This window comes from Monopterus albus, unplaced genomic scaffold (assembly GCF_001952655.1).
Source record: "Monopterus albus unplaced genomic scaffold, M_albus_1.0 scaffold16.1, whole genome shotgun sequence".
Taxonomy (NCBI): Eukaryota; Metazoa; Chordata; class Actinopteri; order Synbranchiformes; family Synbranchidae; genus Monopterus; species Monopterus albus.
This window is the reverse complement of record NW_018127896.1, coordinates 3,048,031-3,067,971: the sequence shown is the minus strand read 5'-3', so window position 1 is coordinate 3,067,971 and position 19,941 is coordinate 3,048,031. Positions and strand designations below refer to the sequence as shown.

The window sequence follows — 19,941 nt, the reverse complement described above, 5'->3', positions numbered from 1 at the left end:
GTCTTTGCAGCACTCTGGAGAAAATCCAAAATGATTGTAAAAATAGTTAGACTGAGACATTATCCTCATCTGTACATGGTACATTCAGATTGCTTGTACTAAAACTCAAAAAACTGTTGCTTGCACTTTACTGTGTGATATTGTGTGAGTTATTTGCACACACTTGGCACCTAGTAATATTAAAGTCCTCACTAGATATGGGCCATAATGTGTGGATGTGGAACCAATCCTCTGCATCATAAAGCAGCCAGCTGGTGATCACAGAACATCAGCTCCTCTATCATCTTCCACTCTCTTTCCCACTGCCCCCTCCTCTGTCCTCCCTGGGTGAACTTGAATCCACTCTTTGTGTGCATGCTCTTTTTGCCAGGCACTGAGATGAGCTGATAGTGAATGGTGTCTGTCAAGCCACTTCAGTGACACCGGTGGCCATTTTGAACAAACATTTTCCTTCTATCCTTTGCCCTGTGTGGCTGCTGTGGGTTGGCACCAGAGATAACACCCAAAGCCCAACATGACAGACCTTGTCGCTGTGTTTTCATGCTTGTGTGTGTTAGTTGCGGAATATGAGTACTAAAGGAAGACTTTAAATATGTTTATGATCATATGTGAATGAAACAGTGGTTGTGGCATAATTTGGTTAAAGTAACCAGACTGGGAGCCAATCCAGTGCGTTGACAGATGGGTTAATTCGTGACTGCGACCACCATGACCCAAAGATTACTGGCAGGACCACAAACCTGTGTGTGTGTGTTTGTGCACTCGGTTTGATAACTAAAGTCCGATCTGGTTATCGGATTTTTATGCACTTAAATGTGTGTGTGAGCGTGTGTATGAAAGAGACAGAAAAGATGAAGGTGTGTCTGAACTTCAGCAGTTCACTGTGAACTATAGTTTGTTTTGTATTGTATTTGCACAGCTGACATGCTTCCAGATTAAACTCACTCATTTGTTATGTGTGTGTGTGTGTGTGGGTGTGGGTGTGTCCTCCTTTCAGAGTGCTTCCAGGAGAGTGAGCACCTGAAGGAGAGTCTGAAGTGCTGCCTGCTGCACCTGTTTGGAGCTATAGTAGCTGGTGATCAGGTAAGCCTCTGGACGGGTCAGAGGTCAGAGTCCTTTCGCTGCCAGGTCACAGGCTCAGTTGGATTGATGTCTACTCTGACCTTATCTCTTCATGCTGGCACTGGGTGGGATTTGTTCACAAATGCCACCACATTCATTCAGACTAGAAAAGATTCTGACCTGTTGGTGGCCATTTGCTTTCTGTTGTGTCATTTATAGTAATGTGATTTGCTGTATCTGATCCCTATACCTTGACTAATTAGCCTGTCTTAGTGAGGGACTGAAAGAGCCGTAACCTGCCTTCACTAACCTCTATATACTCCTTTGCCCTGGCAGAGGAACGCTCTGTTTGCCATCTCTCCAGCCACCATGGAGGTGTTGATGCAGGTGCTGGCTGATTGTTCCATGGGGAGCTGCCCTTCAGATGAGGGTGAGGACTGGGACAGTGAGGCCCCTGACCGTAAGGCGCTGCTCACTCTGGGCTGCCTCCGAGAGGTGGTGCAGCGCCTCCTGGCCTCCAGCTCTGACCAGCGACAAGTGGAAATCACCTCGGTGCTGGAAAACTACTTTAAGCTGCTCAACTCAGACCCAGCGGCTATGGTTGCTACCCAGCAGCAGCAGCACAAGCAACAACAAGCCAAGGGCAGAGTACTGACACTGGGCCGACACTGGGAAAGCCGATTTTTGGCACTGCAAGTGCACATGCTAGGTAGGGTCTTAATAAATAATGAATTATGATTTCCATATAGTGAAGTCAAGCTTTATGTGACTTAGTCCACATTCTGATTTTTCTCTATTCCTGCCTATCTTGACCTGTTTTCTCTCTTTGCCTCACCTTTTTCTTTCTGTGTTTCTCTCTCTTTGTCCGGCTGTCTCCTGTCTCTCAGACACTATCAGGGACATGTTCCTGTGTTCAGACAGGCCAGTTCTACAAGCCATCTTCCTCAACAGCAACTGTTTTGAGCATTTGACACGACTGCTGCAGAATAGCAAGGTAACAGCACAAGTACAAGCAGCATTTAATGCTCTAGATGGTGGAGATCATGTGAAAAATATATAAATCATATTTTATCTGCAAATTAGTAATTATGGATGTCAAATGTGGAGTAAAAGATGCATCATTATCCTCTGAAATGTAGTGAAGTACAAAGAAGCGTTGAATGGAAATACTCAAAGTACCACAAAATTGTACTGACATATTTAGTTTTCACCACTGAACCTCTCTAAGATCATTTTACATGTATATGTTCATAAGTTAGACTACTTAATTTAGTTAATTCTTGTATTTGTTATTGACAGCATCAGTTACAGTAGTTCAGGTACTTTACATGTGATTTGGATGCATATTTGTCCCGGTCCGGTCCAGCTTCTGTCATGTTTAGTACTTTTAAACTTTCAGTTTGAGAAAGACCTTTTTTTTTTTCTTCCTCCTTGCATGTGTTCCTCCCAAAAGCAAGGCTGGATCACTAGCACGCCTCATCACACTGTGATGCCAGCTGAGTCAAGGCTTTTAACCTTTCACCCTCTCCACCACTTAACATGTCTTTCCTCCTCTGCACCATCACCTGTCTCTCCCTTGTCTTAAATATCTCTTTCTGTCAACCTCCCCACATGCCATGTTGACATGTTGCTTGTTGTGTGTGTCAGCTGGTTAATGCTAGGTGCACGGTGGCAGACAAGGACCAGAAAGATATAACCAACAACAGGTTATTGACAGGCGAGAGGGACACTCAGGTACCGCCAAGAAAGCCCCATCTTACCTCATTATCCACTTGCTGCTACCAAGTCCCACAACCTTCACCTCAGCATGTTGCCACTCCACAGCAAGACAGTCACAGCTCACTTTGCCCCAGATAATTATTTGTAATTGGATCATGTTTTAACAGGAAAAATGATAATCCACTCACTGATTGTCAAGTGCTGGCAGACAGCACATTATTAGTCACGTGTGCATCATTTGTTTAACAGATTATTACTGTTGCGCTACCATGTTCATAGATGGTTACACTCATGGATTGAGTAGTACAGGCATTTTTTGAAGTGGCCTCTTAAAGGAATGGTTCAACATTCTTCTCATCTAACACACAAGAAAGTGATTTCCCAAACTGTCAAACTATTCCTTTATCATCATCTGAACATGATGATACTATAAACTCCACCTATCTGATCATCCAAGCAGGTTAGAACAAGTGTAACAAATCGGCTATTAGCTAGAGGTCTCTTAAGGTAAACAGCATGGTCTTTAACTTCCTCTAAGATGTGAAGCTATCACTTAAAGTGCCTGCCTGATGTTTATGAGGACTGTCTTTGAACGGTGTAGTGTCAACTATGACTCAAAGCTCTTTCATGGAATCATCTGCTGTGGGCAGAAAGGTCACATGTTCCCCTCACAGTCATGGTCTTTTCCTATTCACAGAGCCACCTTTTTAAGGTATAATCCCTCCATTGATCTGGATAATGTGAATACAAGCAGAAAAACCTGCAGGAAGACACACAAACATATCAATGTGTCTTTGTTGTACTTCATAGCAGTGTAACCTGATGCAGCAGCAGATGCTGCGGCCTGCTTGGTGAGTTGTTTAGGCATCAAGCTTTTGTTGTTTCCAAGGTCACCTGGAAACTACGAAAACTATTTTGTGAAAACACCAAAACAAAAAGTGACCCAAGGTGCTAAATGGTTTTGCTGTGGAGTGACCTCTTTCGCCTGTTTTGTAACTATATCGTGTAATTTATTTTATTACCATGTTGTGTTTCCTCACACCCCTGGGGCCTCTTCACTTATTGTATCCCCTCCACATTGTCGTAGTTTTCTGCGGTATATGGGTTTCACTGTAATGCTAACACATGGGCCTGGTGTGTGCTCTCACAGAGTTGAGTGGTTTAAGGTGATCTGGACTCAAGTGACATTGATCTAAGTGTTTGATTTTTGCCACAGTTCCTTTCCAGCTGGTCCAAGCCTCTCTGTAAGACCAACCAGTTCACAGCAGAATATTAATTAAATAACGGGTTCAGTGACCCAGAATGTGCTTGACATGAGCAGGACAGAGCTGGATGGAGATGTGTTTGTGTTTATTTTTCATGGTTTGGCTTGTGTTTTATGGGTTGCATGGTTTGTGTGTGTGTTTCTATGTGAGGTAAAAGAGAGAATTACTTCTATGTGGCTGTTTGTGTGCACAGGTGGGTGTTTTTTTGTTTTTGTTTTGTTTTTTTTGCCAAGCCACGAGTGCTTCCTGCTTCCATCACATCTTCATGCTTTTTTTTTTTTTTTTTTTTTTTTTACCTGGAGCAGAAAGACACCTATCTTATCTTTACATTGCTTGCAGTACAAGCTTTGATGCCAGCTCCTACTGCAATGACATACATGGTTCAAACTATCATCAATGGTTTTGCTTATATTTTCATGCTAATTGAAACGCACTCCAAGGCATCCAATGACGTCTCCCTGTTATTCCTTCAAGTGTATTGCATGCTGTTTTCAAAGCCTCAATTAAGTTGATCATTATCATTGAGAATTACAAACTTGTGGCTTTAAATTGTTTGCATGCTTGTTGCCCATATATGTGCATAATATTCATCTGGATTAAAAGGAGATTTGACTTGTGTCCTATCATCTGTTGCAACATTCACTGCCTGCTGAAAAATCAAGTGATTGTCTGACCTGTCTGATTGTCCTTCAGGTGTTTCAAGGGCGACTAGACTCTCTAGCTGTGGCCACCATCAAAGCCCTGACAACAGTGATGCACAAATCACCAGCTGCAAAGGTAATGGAAACATAAATACATGATTAGTCAGAGTGGTACAATTTCAACAACTCAAGGGCAAAGCCATTTATTCCTAAGTGGTGCCAGAAGTCATTTAAATTCAGTCAGTTGTTCTGAATGGTCCTTTGAGTTGTGTAATGCATCCATTATTTATTGACCTGATGGGAGTTGTCAGTACTCAGATGCCTTGATATTGTTTATTCATTAGTTTTTTTTATGCCACCCTTGTAGGAGGTTTTCAAGGAGAGAATTGGTTACAATCACTTGTACGAAGTGCTTATCTCGCTTGGCCAGCCATCTCGACACCTTCTCAAAGAGCTGATGAACATGGTGAGAGCCTGACTGACTGAATGCTGCTTTCTAATACACTTTGTTTCTGTTAGTGTGTATTCTGTACTTTATCAGTGTGTATGTTTTTGCATGTATGTGGTACCTTTTGTATTACTTGCATTATGGGGACCGAAACTTGTTAATACACTCACATTGTGGAGACTCTGCCATCCTAGTGGGGACCAGAGGCTGGTCCCCACAAGAAAATGGCTGAATTTTAGAGTGGCATCGTGGTTTAAGGTTAAGTATTAGGTGTTAGGCAAGTAGCGGTTAAGGTTAGGATTAGTCTACAGGAAATGAAAGTAAGTCACTGTAAAGTCCCCACAAGGATTGAAAACACTGTGTGTGTGTGTGTGTGTGTGTGTAGGCGGTTGAGGGTGAGCACACCTCAGTGGGGCTCCTGGGCATCAGCAACGTGGAGCCCTTGCTGCTGCTGGTTCAGTGGCTCCCCGAGCTGGACTCATCAGAGCTGCAGCTTTTTACAGCTGACTGGCTCCGGCGCCTCAGTTGCCTGAACCGCCAAACCCGTGCTACCTGTGTCAATGCTGCCATGGTCATGCGAGCACTAGCTGCCTTGGAGCAGGATCAACGGCTACACCGAGCATGTGCTGAGAGCCTACTGGGATTGGTGGGCTCACTGGGCTCTCAATCCTTGAGTGCTAGAGAACTGTTCGGGCTCTTGCGTCTCCTCAGGCCTCCAGAATCCAGCCAAGCTCACCCCTATGTGGGTCCCGCTCTGAAAGGACTCTTAGCCATGGTACGTAAGCAGGGCCTAGAAAGTGCCATGCAGTACTTTGATCTGTCACCCAGCATGGCTGGCATTGTAGTTCCAACAGTGCAGCGCTGGCCAGGGTCTGCCTTCAGTTTCTTCGCCTGGTTGTCTCTGGACCAAGACCAACTGGGCCAGCCCAGCAAGGACAAGAGGAAACAGCTCTACAGGTGAGATGAAAGACATACTCTTTCTTCTCAGTTTTGCAGAGCCAGATGTTGAAGCAGAAGTTTGTGCATATCAACTACTGCTCCAATATCTTTCTTTTTCATCTCATAAAGCTTTTTTACCCCGGGAGGGACGGGGTTTGAGGCCTTCATCAGCTCAGCGGGTGTGCTGGTGGTGGCTGTATGCACGAAGAAAGAGTATGTCACAGTCATGCTGCCTGACTACTGCTTCTGTGACTCTCTCTGGGTGAGTCAGTCTTAATGGCATCATTTTTTTAACCTTTATTTAAAGAAAGGGTAGCACCACTGAAACATGAAAATGTGGACGAGATTAAAAAGTTCCACTTTTCTAGCACTGGTTAAAAAGGACAAAATTCTGTCTGAATTTCTTTCTGCAGCACAGCATTGGAGTGGTACATGTACCAGGAAAGAGGCCATTTGGACAGAGTCTCGTCTACATTTATGTTGATGGACAGCAGAAACTGTCTGCACCTCTCAAGTATCCCAGCATGACAGAGGTGAGGCCTGCATTTGCTTCATAATTAATAATGGAATATTAGAATGTGTGTTTTCATTAAATTTATCTAGTTTTGTTCTCTAGGTTTTATAAATCTTTATTCCTATTGTATTAAAACCACAAAAACTGTTACAGTAAAACAGCAGTGAGGGGTTATGAGGCCTGGCAGTTATAAATCTTAAGTGAGACAGTCATCTGCTACCTGTGGTGTCTTTGTTAGTTCACTCCTTATCTTGTTCCATTCTCTTCCACCTGCAGCCATTCACATCCTGTTGCATTGGCTCAGCGGGCCACAGAACCACCACTCCCCCACCCTCCCAGATCCCAGACCCTCCCTTCTCCTCAGCCACCACACCCACCACGCGCTCTTCACTGGGCGGCATCCTATCGCCACAGACCTGGGGCGGATTCCTGGGGGGAAAACCCGAGTCTGTGACTAAGCTCATCTCAGCGGGGACCCAGGACAGTGAGTGGGGAAGCCCCACGTCCCTGCAGGGCCAGCTGGGAAGCGTCATGGTATTCCATGAACCCCTGCAGCCCAACCATATAAAAGCCATCTGTAGTGCTGGTAAGCAGGAGGGGAAAATGTGAAAGGAGGAAGAAATGAAAAAGAGGATGCAAGAGCTAGACGTAAAGAAAAGTATAATGTGATGAAGTATGCTTAGGCTTGAATAAATTAATAAAGATGAGTAAAGATTACAAATAGTAAATTCACATGAGGATATTGAACCAGCACACAGATCATAGTTAAAGTAAAATAAGCTTTCAAATATTTTTGTGCTCCTAAATTCTCACTCTTTTTCTCTACACAGGTCCAAACTGCATCTCTCCATTTAAAGCCCAGGAATCAGAACTTGGTGACCTTTCAGCCAAGTTACTGCTGCACTACTCACCCAAGGTGATTGCATCACTGCGGTTTCACCCATCCCTTCTTAAAGTTTTAAAATGTGCCACATAAAATTTACAGGCCAGTCCAGTAGATGTAATTCTTAGAATTATGTAGGTTATTTAAAGACAGTAATAGAAGTTTTACAGTGATTAAAATGCTCATAATAATTTGCCACAGTCTTATTTATTTGAAGGAAACGTGTTAGCTACATGTGGTCCTATTGTCAGCAGGCATGTAGGAACCCCATCTGTCTAGATCTGTCTCCAAACATGCTGCATGGACGCCTGACTGGGAACAAAGTCATCAACTGGGATATCAAGGTGGGAGGAACATCTTACTAATACTGTCACATATTTGTTTTGTGCTTGGAGGATTATTTTGATTTGTATTGCATGATGTGTATCCTATTTTATGGCAGGACATGATAAACTGTGGGGGCGGCCTGCCAGTGCTCTTTCCTATACTGGAGCAGTTGGCCCTGGTGACCCCTGATCAGCAGGCCAGTGATCCTGCTGCTGGGTCAGAGTTCATCACCCCTGATGTGACCACACCAGCCGATGGAGATTGGGTCATTCTCCCATCAAGCAGGGCTTCTGGTTTGTTCTGCCACAATCTGTAGTATAACAATTCTTTTTATACTTCTTTATTATCAGTTGTCTTATGAGGCAAGTGAACATATATTTTTATTTTCCGTTTCAGAGGCTCGCCTGGAGAAGAATCTGGTGGCCACTTTCCTGTTGGTGCTGAAGCATTTCCTGCAGAGGCACCCGATCAACCAGGAGAATCTGCTCCACTCGCACTGTGTGGCTACACTGGGAGCCCTGCTGCAGAAGGTCTCTGCTTAAAGTCTAATTTGGCACATGACTATTATTACCAAGGTGTCAGTGTGCAATTATGGTTCACAGGAGGAGACTAGGGGCTCTGTAAATTCTTTGACAACCATTAAATTATTTTTACTTCATGCAGACACAGATCAACACCTTTGCTAGAGCATGTTTTCATAATTTTGGTACACAAATAGCATGTTATTACTGTACTTCCACTACTTGCCTCTGTTAAAATAAGTCTGGAGAGTACAGATAGTTGTTAGAAATTTATATCACATCTAATAATGCTAATCCTGGGCGAGTCACACTAATTAGTTTTAATTTGACTTGGGGGAATGTTGGGGTATGTGTTCTCCTTCAAATGTGTGGTTTCCATTTTCCTGTATTTTTAAAAAAGATGGCAAGACTGATAGAGAGGAATGTTTGACGAGCATTTTCTATCTCTTTTCTAGCAATGGAATGCACTTCACAAACTGCAGTTATTATTCAACACATGATAATCGCCTGTGCAAAAAACACCCAGATAAAATGTCTTAGATGTGATCATAGTTGCTCTAGGCAAAGTCCCCACACCTTTTAAAAGGTAAATGGCCAAGTAAAGCACTAATGGGCTTTCACCATTACATCATGTTCCGTTGGGTGTCATGTTGCTTTGTACTTGCTTGTTAACAAGACACATTTCTGGTTTAAGGGACCATACATAATAATTACCTGTTTTATGTGTGTCCCTTTGTGTCTCCTCATTTTGCACGTGTGCCAGTAAATGTGTGTGTCCCTGAACTAATAGTAGTAATACAATTAGTAGTAGTAAAATACATTCTCCTTTGGTATGTGTTTAGCTGCCGGTGGGTCACGTGGATGTCAGCGTGCTGGTTGCTGTGCAGCTGCTGATAGAGCAGGTCACATATGAGAAGAACCAGGCCCTGCTGCAGCAGCTTCACACACATCTGCTGTTCAACTTCAACATCTGGAACAAAGGAGACTTCCCTCTACGCATAGGTGAGATTGACATTCCTGTGTTTCTGTTCACTAAAAGTTCTCCCCAAAAAGTGTGAAATCAGATAAAACTTAAAACTAAGAGGTTATTCTGTGAAATGTAGTAAATGTGTCCCTGAGATGACCGGCTCTGAGTTGTGCCATTTTTTTTTTAAATAAAGGTCATATCCAGTACATGTCCACTGTCATCAAAGACAATAGGAAGCAGTTCCGGAAAAAATATGGAGTTCAGTTCCTTTTGGACACTATACGCTTATACTATGGGTAAGACTCCATTTCCTAAAGTTCATAAACTTTATTTTTTAAAGTTTTTTTCACAAATGATTTGCTCTTCTGTGTAGGAAGAACAGTAATAAAGAGAGTGACCTGAGTGAAGATGACATACGTGCCATCCGGGCATCTCTCTGCGGCCTCATCAAGTACTACATCAGCAAGGGCATGTCACAGGAGGAGATGCACAGCATTCTGGGATACATTGCTGCCACTGGAGATGAGGACCAGGTGAGGGGATGGAGTTAGATGTTGTAATAAGAGGCTGTCATTGTTCTATGCATTACAATTGTACTTGTATTTGTAATTGTTTTTCTATATAGCTAGCCCTGTTATGATAACAGATTGTAGTTTAATTAGACGGAAGAAGCAGAATAACCCTAAAACCCAGTCAAAGAGGACAGCATTCACTGTGAACAGAAGGCTAATCTCATTTTCAGCCTCATGGAGCCAGTCGGTAGGTTGGTAAAAAGACTTTGAGGTGTGTTGTGCCGACATCTGAGAAATTTAGAGTAGGTCAGGTTATTATTAGTGTGTATATTTGTCACATGGCCCATTTATTGCGAAGCTGGTTAATGCCAATTACTTGTGCCATTTTAGGATTTGACAGTGACAAAACATGACCTTTGGATTCAGGATCTTCTGTTTCTGTATGTGGCAGTGATGCTGTACAGGACACTCGCAGTTAATTTCCTTCTATTTTTCTCTCTCAGCATTATTTTTAAAGATTTTCCTTACTGTAAGAAATATTCATCAGTTTATGGCTGAAACAAACCACTTCACAACAAGGCTGTTATCTCCTTTGAGTCTAAAACTCCAACAGCTTCCAGGACTTGGTATCTGTCACCTGTTTTGTGAAATCCATTCACTGCTCTCATCACACTCTCTCCCTTTTTCAATCCTGGCTTTTTTAAATTTAGTCTCTCAGCATATCCTGTTATACTGCAGTACTGTATGTGTAAGCTTACATCAACATACTGTCAACATAATTACATGTTGCTCCTCCATTATCATGCATCTGCCACCTCTGTGATACCATTTATTTATTTATCAAGCCAGACTGTTTTCAAATGCCACACTTAATAAATCAGTTTAAAACATACACAATAAAATATCTCCTTATCAAAGCATCCTGTTTCATTAAACATTATAGATGTAACTCTTGCTTAGCTCACTTCACATTTAAGTTTCCTAGCTCCCTTCTTTTTAAAATAGTTTACATTAGTCAAATTTGGTTAGAAAGCGACTTTGTCTTTGTTAATCATTATTACATGCTCGTCTTCTGACAAGTGTTAGAAAGTTTCATGGTATAACCTCGGTACTACTTTGATTTACATAATACATGACATCCATAATAAGCTGTGTTTAGTGCTATGACTTCCTTCTCAAACAGTGTACAGCTTTGACTACTCTATGTAAAAGTACCTCATTTCAGTTCTGGTTGCATTGTGTTGCAGCTGTGCAGCCTGCTGGAGATGTTAATCAGCCTTTTTCAGAGCAGTCCGGTCAGAGACCAGCTCTTCTTGCTCTTCTTTGAGCCCGGTGCGGCTGACTCCTGCTACGCTCTCCTGCTCAATAACAAACACTCAGACCGACTCAGAGAGCTTGTCTTCAAGGTGGGTTATAGCTGATGATTGTCACAGAATAAGATGTCGCTGAAAGGTTCTGATTAGTTATGAAATTTGTGGACAATCATGGAACTTTGCAGACAAATCAGAGATTTTTCAAATCAGGGAATTTAAATAAACTGTCAAGGGATGTATGACAACAGTTGTATCTGTCTGTTATGATCATTTACAGTATAAAGGGGTTTTTCAAAAGCTTCACTTTACAGTAGTAATGGTATTAGCAACTAACTCCAGTGTTTTCACACTATGCAGCTGTTTGAGCGCATGCTGCGCTGTGACCGAGTTTATGAGAAGAATAAGCAGCGTTTGCGACTGAGAGAGGCAGGTTACGCTGGACTGTCGCTGCTCTTCTCTGAACTTCACATCACTCCAACCCTGGTCCGCTGTCTCCTCAACCAGGTTCTCCACACAGGTCAGCCTTTTTTTTTTTTTTTAGCTCCTGAAGGGTGTTTATACTGTTCTGCTTTTCTGTTGAAATAGGTCACCTCTATGTGCAAATCAGTCTGGCCTTCCCACTGTTCATTCTTTTGCTACGATACTGTAAATCTCCCCCTCAGTTAAATTAATTCAGCCTAGTTGAAGATTAGCTTTTAGTCAGTTAGCAGGGGTGCTTTGATTTTTTTCTTAATCCCTACCCTGCCCTTCCTTCTCTGTTGTGTTTATGTGACCTTCTCTATGCATTAATGGAATCAGTTTGACGAGTCTTCAAGGAGTAATGAGCCAGAGAAGTAATGTGCCTTAATCTTATTTCAACTCTACTCCTCCACACAGTACAGCACAGTGATGCTGAAGGTTGAACTGTGCGTAGAGTGGTTGAAAACATGTCTGGACAGATCAGTGGTGCTAAGGCTTTATGTTGTCATTAGACCAAAACTAGACATTAGCATTAGCTCATGGAATTTCCAATCAATACCACTATATATACAGTTGCACCAAAATGAAAGTATGTGTGTCTAAAATGTACAGATCAAGTGGTGAACTACAAGGACCTGATGGCTCTGGTGCAGCTCACTCACCGAGCTGGGCCCAGCGTACGCCTCATCGTCTGCAAGAGGGTGAGGAAACACCTGCACTTAAATCTGCAGACACTCGCACTTTTAATTATTTACAGCACATCCAAACAAACTCATGTTGGTTCTTAAAGAAGTTGGTCAATAATATACCTTTTCTTGTCATATATACATTATGCAGGAGCAGTAGTAGGTAAGGTTGGGTCTGCATTAGCAGTAACTTAATACAGCTGCAGAGCTGTGATGTGGCTCTTGTGCATACAGTATGTAGGCAATCTGAATCCTGTGCTGGAATGGCAGACTTCATCACTAACAGTCAAATTCACTATATTTGAAGAAATTACACAATATAAATACAGTTCAACCCATTAAATGCATGTTGCTACAAATCTTTAGTTATATTTTGTCGTACTGTCCTAATAATCACACTGCATTTGAAGGTGGGAAACAGTAATAAGCAAAGTACTTCACTTAGACACCAAATCAACAACTGGGAAAAAAACTTAAATGTAATTATTAGCAGTTAGTAATTTTTTTTTTTTTTTACAACTGTAACCCCTCAATGATACATGGCTCAGGTCTGCTGCAGGTTTCGTTAAAAGTTTCACTCCTTCCTTCTCTGTTTTCAGGTGTACCAGCTGCTACAATCCCAACAAGATGCTGCAGTCCAGATCTCAAAGCAGCAGTGTTGGCAGGACACCCTCATGCGCCTCTACCTGCGGGGTGAAGGGTCCTTGCCACTGCGGAGTGCTGACACTGTCAGCACCTGCAGCTTGGCTTCCCCTGCCCAGGGGCAGCAGCCCTAACCGCCTAGAGCTGCCGCTGGAGAGGAGAGGACGGGCAGGCAGTGCTGGCCGGCTGGATCGGCTGGAAGATGACCGGCTCAGCATAGGTGACACGCGCTCTGTGGACAGCTTGGACAACGGTGATGTAATCTCGCTGCTGGACACGCCATCTTCCTCTGCTTCCACTGAGCCCCCGCTCCACTTCAAACCATGGGTAGTGGGAAAATCAGGGGGCTTGACGCTGGATCTGTCCCACCTGCAGGCCTACGAAGGCAGGGAGAGTGGCAGCCAGACACCAGCGAGCATGCCCAGTACACCATCACCAGTGGAGACCTCCAAGCCTTTTCCAGGGAGCTCTGGAGATCGAGATGCAACTTCCTCCCTGACTGAAGACAGCTTCCTTTTCAGTGACAACACCTCACTGGGGGAGTCCTTCAACAATGCTGAGGTGAGATGAGTCCATCAGACAACTTTAGGTTAAACTACAGTGTGTTCTCTGTAATAATTTTCTCTTGGTTAGAATAAGAATTTCCAAATATTATTTTCAGTATCATAAAGTCACTAGCATTAAGTAGGTAATAGGAAAACCTGGTGTCTGTTTCAGAGAAAGAGAGAGAACTGTTTTCTTCCACAGCAGGAAGCTGACAGTTACAGCATTAATTGAGATTGAATGCTTTATATCACTGATGTGTTAGAAGGGCGATCATAATATATTTTTCAGTAACATTCTGCTTTTACTAGCTGTATGTTATTACCCACTGCTGTTTTACAGTAGAGGGATCAGTGAAGATTCCTTTAATCTAATCTAATGATAACTCTTTTTTTCTGGCGTATTTGGTGTCATGTCGCCCCCTAGCGTGCAGAGGAGGAGCTGGGCAGGATGCTGTTGGAGATAATTCTGTGTGTGATGTGGCGAGGCCTGGAAGGCTCCGACGATTCTGCATGGTTGGAGCGAGGCCAGGTCTTCTCAGCGCTCACCAAACTGGGAACTGCCAATGAGCTGCTGCTTCCTGTTGACCAAATCAAACTCAGGTCAGCCTCTTCTTAGACACTACTGGGTGTAGTAGGGACTGAATGCTTCCTGAGACAGGAACATTATCTAACGACTTCTGTGCTCTCTCTTTGCGCTCTAGTCTAATTGAACGGATGTTGGAGTGGGCAGTGAGTGATAACCGCGACGCATCAGCTGCCACGCTGCCACAGCACACAGAGAATGCCGTGCGGTTGCTTCACATAGTACAAGACTTCTTGCAGGCAGAGGGCCTGGTTAATCCAGCACTATGGACAGAAAAGGTGCTGGAAGAAACTGTGACGCTGATGGACAGCCTCATGGTGTGGTACTCTGCTGGTACCCAGTGGTTTCAGCTCTCCCAGGTTGGACTGCGACTGCTGCTGGACTTCATGGCTCAGGAGGACCCTGTGGTGAACTTTTCTTTTCATTATCCATCCTTTCTTCCATGTTCCTACTGATATGTGTATTTCTTGTGGCATTTTGTAAAAAGCCAGGTCATACATGCACAAAAGTAAACAACCTCTGTTCCAGGTTTGTGCCATGGCTGCTGCCAAGCTCAATGGAATCCTGCAGACCAAGGAGGTGTCCAGCCAAGACGAGGCCTGCTACCTACTGGGGAAGGTTGAGGGCATCCTACGACACGCCATCCAGGAGCAAGCTGAGGACACCTACTCCTTCCTGGTTCCTCTGCTGCGAACACTTCTCTCCAAAGTCCACCGTCTCCTTTACATGGAGCTGCACCTCCCCCAACTCCCTGACACCAATGGCAGCCCGTCCTTCTTTGAGGACTTCCAGCTGTACTGCAACTCGCCTGAGTGGCGCGTCTACCTCGACAAATATGTATGAGACTGAGATTTACAGTTACTGGTGGTGTTGTTTTTGGTTGGTATTAGATGCGAATTTAATGGCAGTATTTTCATTTTTACTGTCATTTGTCTCCAGATTATTCCATACATGAAGCAGTATGAAATCGAAACATTTAGCCAGGGCCATGAGACCATGGCTTTGTACTGGAAGGAGTGCTACGAGGCCTTCATGGTTAGTCTGCATAAGAGAGAGAGGGAGAGGGGTGAGAGCAAGATTCGCTTCCAGGTTAGTTGGATCAGTATTAAGCAGATAATAATTGAAGCTCCTGTACCATTTCTGTCTTAATATGGGCTCTGTCTAATGTTGGTTTGGTCCTAAGCTTTGCTCTAATGAACTCTTCCTCTTCTCTACTTCTCCAGGAGCAATTTGTGGAGCCCTTTTCACGCCGAGGCCGTCAAGAGAACCTACGCTACAACAGCATGTTGAAGCAACAGCACAGTCAGAACACTGCCACTCTCAGGCAGTGGAAGGCTGCACGGCGGGGTCTGGTGTATGAGCGAGGACCCTGGGCCGAAGGGTGCTGATATTCTTCTCCCTTTATCTGCATTTCTTATATTTTTCCACTGTAGTAATACAAATCACAGCAACTTAAATCTCAATAGGGACCAGAACTTCATGTTGACTTTATAGATAGATTCATATAAATAATGGCTGCCTTCAGGAATATGAAAAGTGTGTTTTATTATCATTTCTAACAGGCAGCAGGATGACATCCACTGGAAGGTGTCTAGTGCCGAGAACTACTCCCGCATGAGGCTGAAGCTTGTCCGTAATTACAACTTTGACCCTCACAGAGAAGCCAGTGCTCTGAGAGACAACCTGGGTAAGACACTTTAGTTTCTGTATGGGTTTTGGTTTGGGGTTTGCCAGCCGCACTTATCCTGTTGGTCTTTTATAAGTTGTTACTTGAATATTTGGACTGAATTTAAACTAAAAAGCTGCATGTTGGTGTGTCTGCTTTATAAATTTGGACTGAATTTAAACTAAAAAGCTGTTGGTGTGTCTGCTTTATAACAATGTTCCTGTTCAAATAATTGGTACCAAAAGTTGATGAGTGGGGATAAGTGTTCGTATAGTATGTAATGGGCACACTCATCCAACCTTGATAAACTGGTAGAGTTTATTAATCAGCCTCTACACAGAAGGTTATCATTACCCCAATCTTTCCAATCTGTTCAGTCTTTGCATCAGAGAGCCATATCTTCTCGTTCTCTTATTCCTGGTTAACTCAAAAGGGTAATGTTAATTAAAAGGCAGCATGTTGTAACTACACAGTACAGTACAAATTTGATCCACATAAGTGTTGAGTGAAACACTGTTACAAGCTGTTTTGTTATTGGCAGGTAGGTTTATAGAGTTTGTCAGCCCTTGATAAGCATGCTAAGAGGCTAACTTAAAGCAATGATATTGTGATATTAACCACGGCACCATTTCTGGATGCCCCTTCTCAGTTTCTAATCCCCACTTCTCTCTTCTCCTTTGCTCAGGTGTTCATCAGCAGCATGTAAACCCAGAGTCTCTGCTGCTGGAGGCTGTGAAGCAGGTCAAAGTCAGTGACCTGGAAGATGACATCCTGGAGCTGCCTGAGGATGACCCTGCTGCTGCCAACAACCAGTCAGTCACCAAATACAAGAACCACAGATCAGCACTGTTCATATAACAGAGACCCAGTGAGGAATTATTGAGATGGTTTGCTCTTTGTGTCCTACAGGGTTGAAGTAGAGGAGGCAGGTCAGAAGGAGAAATTGGTGCTGTGGGAGGACTGTGAGCTGGTGACAGTGGTGGACATAGTGCCTGGCCGCCTGGAACTCACCACCCAACACATCTACTTCTACGACAGCAGCCAGGAGAAAGAGGAAGGTGAGGAGACAGAGAGAGAGGTGGATGAGAACATAGAGAGAACCTTTTACTGATATTAACGGTGTCTGCTTGTTTCCTGAAGGAGTAGGCCATGACTTCAAATGGCCCCTGTCTCAGATCCGAGAGGTCCACCTGCGGCGATATAACCTACGTCGTTCAGCTTTGGAGATCTTCCTCATTGACCAGACCAATTACTTCCTTAACTTCAAGAAAGAGGTGATGAGCCACAGGCAAAACTTATCCAGAAAATTGAATAATAAGACTATTCTGTGATTGGAGAAGAATATTTGATCCCTGCTTCTGAGCAGCATGAAGCTAATCTCTTCTGTTTGTAACTTTGTGTTTTCTCATTTGCAGGCGAGGAACAAGGTCTATAGTCGCATGTTGCTGCTGCGACCCCTTAGTCTTAATGGAACCCGCTCACCACAGGAGCTACTCAAAGCTTCTGGACTCACACAGGTCAGGAAACCGTGATGAACAGATATGAACAGTTATAGATATCAAACGACCTCAAACCACATACAGTACAATTCAGTGAAATATAGAGCATATTTCATTGAATGGCCTCGGTGAGTAGGAGCTCACCTAAAATGTGGTGTTGTAGTGTTGTTATTAATAATTTGTTAATAAGTTATAATAAAGAGAATTCTCTTTATTGTCATTGTAAGGCGTACAATGAAATTTTGCCCCGGGCCGCTGCTTATTTACGCGGCGCCATCACGGGCAACTTGGGGGTTCAGTGTCTTGCCCAAAAACACTTCGACATGTTGGACTGCAGGCACCGAGATTCGAACCTCTAACCTTGTGGTTGGGAGACAACTGCTCTACAAATGAAATTTAACTCTTGTTTTCTCGTTTCTTTCCTCAGCCCTCCTATTGTGTGGTGTTGTGTATGTGTTAAAACAAAATAACCATAACCTCTCTCCTTATACACAGAAATGGGTGAACCGGGAGATATCCAACTTTGACTACTTGATGCAACTCAACACGATTGCAGGCAGAACGTACAATGACTTGGCTCAGTACCCAGTGGTATGTTCACTGAATACATGACTGCACAGCCGTGGTTGTTGATTGATGATATTTGAGGTAATTTGTATGTGTGTGTGTGTGTTGCCAGTTTCCCTGGATTCTGGCTGACTACACTTCAGAAGAGCTGGACCTGTCTGATCCTCAGGTTTTCAGGGACCTGTCGAAGCCAGTGGCGGTGCTTAATGAACGCAATGCCAAGGCTGTTAGAGAGAAGTAGGTTTAATCATCCAAATGATCTATAAATAAAGTGAGAGGACGGTACATTACTCAATAAGCACAATCTCTGTGGCTGAGTTTGCACTGACTGTATCCGTTAGGTATGAAAGTTTTGAGGACCCGACAGGCACCATCGACAGGTTCCATTATGGCACCCACTACTCAAACGCTGCTGGGGTGATGCACTACCTGATCAGAGTGGAGCCCTTCACCTCCCTGCACATCCAGTTGCAGAGTGGACGGTAAGGAGGATGGGCAGCCTCTACTCTACCTCAATTTTTCTTCAATGCATCCGTTAGAGGAAGTTTGCTATGTATGTGTCTGCATATGACTGCTGCTTCTAGTGTTTACTCTAGACACTCATTCATACCATCCTGCCTTGGCTCAGGTTTGACTGTGCTGACCGCCAATTCCACTCCATCCCGGCAACCTGGCACACCCTCATGGACAATCCCAATGATGTCAAGGAGCTTATCCCAGAGTTCTTCTACTTCCCAGAATTCCTTGAGAACCAGAACGGTGAGACTGAGTATTCTAAATCATTTGAAATATTACATTGCTTTGCTAATTTTATTGTGCACCTACTGAGGAATAAGTACAGTGGTGTGAAAAAGTGTTTGCCCCCTTACTGATTTCTTATCTTTTTGCATGTTTGTCACACTGTAATGTTTCAGATCGTCAAACAAATTTATATATTAGTCAAAGATAACACAAGTAAACACATCATGCAGTTTTTAAATGAAGGTTTTTATTATTAAGGGAAAACAAAATCCAAAACTATATAGCCCTGGGTGAACAAGTGTTTGCCCCCTAAACCTAAGAACTGGTTGGGCCACCCTTAGCAGCAACAACTGCAATCAAGCGTTTTCGATAACTTGCCATGAGTCTTTTACAGCGCTGTGGAGGAATTTTGGCCCACTCATCTTGGCAGAATGGTTGTAAGTCAGCCACATTGGAGGGTTTTCGGGCATGAACCGCCTTTTTAAGGTCATGCCACAGCATCTCAATTGGATTCAGGTCAGGACTTTGACTAGGCCACTCCAAAGTCTTCATTTTGGTTTTCTTTAGCCATTCAGAAGTGGACTTGCTGGTGTGCTTTGGATCATTGTCCTGCTGCAGAACCCAAGTTCGCTTCAGCTTGAGGTCAAACGGATGGCCGGACATTCTCCTTCAGGATATTTTGGTACACAGCAGAATTCAGGGTTCCATTTATCACAGCAAGTCTTCCAGGGCCTGAAGCAGCAAAACAGCCCCAGACCATCACACTACCACCACCATATTTCACTGTTGGTATGATGTTCTTTTTCTGAAATGCGGTGTTACTTTTACACCACACATAATGGGAGCTCAGCAGTGGTTTTTGTCTTGGAACTCTGCCATGCAAACCATTTTTGCCCAGTCTCTTTCTTATGGTGGAGTCATGAACACTCACCTTAACTGAGGCAAGTGAGGCCTGCAGTTCTTTGGATGTTGTTGTGGGGTCTTTTGTGACCTCTTGGATGAGTTGTCGCTGTGCTCTTGGGGTAATTTTGGTCGGCCGGCCACTCCTGGGAAGGTTCTCCACTGTTCCATGTTTTCGCCATTTGTGGATAATGGCTCTCACTGTGGTTCGCTGCCGTCCCAAAGCTTTAGAAATGGCTTTATAACCTTTTCCGGACTGATAGAGCTCCATTATTCTCTTTCTCATTTGTTTTTGAATTTCTTTGGATCTCGGCATGATGTCTAGCTTTTGAGGATCTTTTGGTCTACTTCACTTTGTCAGGCAGGTCCTATTTAAGTGATTTCTTGATTGCGAACAGGTGTGGCAAGAGAAATTGAACTCAGGTGCGATAAACCAGTGTTTTGACAGGGGGGCAAACACTTGTTCACACAGGGATCTATAGTTTTGGATTTTGTTTTCCCTTAATAATAAAAACCTTCATTTAAAAACTGCATGATGTGTT

The 19,941-nt window shown here is 43.5% G+C and overlaps 1 protein-coding gene across 1 annotated transcript in view; it reads left to right on the top strand.

Moving 5' to 3' along the window:
* nbeal1 (neurobeachin-like 1) overlaps positions 1–19,941 on the top strand; it is a 37,660-nt gene that overhangs the window by 10,442 nt on the left and 7,277 nt on the right. The window contains 35 exon segments of the mRNA XM_020591981.1: positions 998–1,083; positions 1,399–1,771; positions 1,950–2,056; positions 4,740–4,823; positions 5,055–5,153; positions 5,521–6,092; positions 6,204–6,336; positions 6,488–6,607; positions 6,865–7,174; positions 7,419–7,504; positions 7,726–7,815; positions 7,914–8,091; positions 8,195–8,328; positions 9,162–9,321; positions 9,480–9,582; positions 9,660–9,819; positions 11,046–11,204; positions 11,469–11,628; positions 12,183–12,271; positions 12,856–12,942; positions 12,944–13,459; positions 13,868–14,043; positions 14,145–14,433; positions 14,555–14,863; positions 14,966–15,115; positions 15,250–15,407; positions 15,589–15,713; positions 16,378–16,504; positions 16,602–16,750; positions 16,833–16,966; positions 17,108–17,209; positions 17,687–17,782; positions 17,871–17,995; positions 18,100–18,240; positions 18,387–18,517. Coding sequence (XP_020447637.1) covers positions 998–1,083; positions 1,399–1,771; positions 1,950–2,056; positions 4,740–4,823; positions 5,055–5,153; positions 5,521–6,092; positions 6,204–6,336; positions 6,488–6,607; positions 6,865–7,174; positions 7,419–7,504; positions 7,726–7,815; positions 7,914–8,091; positions 8,195–8,328; positions 9,162–9,321; positions 9,480–9,582; positions 9,660–9,819; positions 11,046–11,204; positions 11,469–11,628; positions 12,183–12,271; positions 12,856–12,942; positions 12,944–13,459; positions 13,868–14,043; positions 14,145–14,433; positions 14,555–14,863; positions 14,966–15,115; positions 15,250–15,407; positions 15,589–15,713; positions 16,378–16,504; positions 16,602–16,750; positions 16,833–16,966; positions 17,108–17,209; positions 17,687–17,782; positions 17,871–17,995; positions 18,100–18,240; positions 18,387–18,517 — 6,018 coding nt within the window.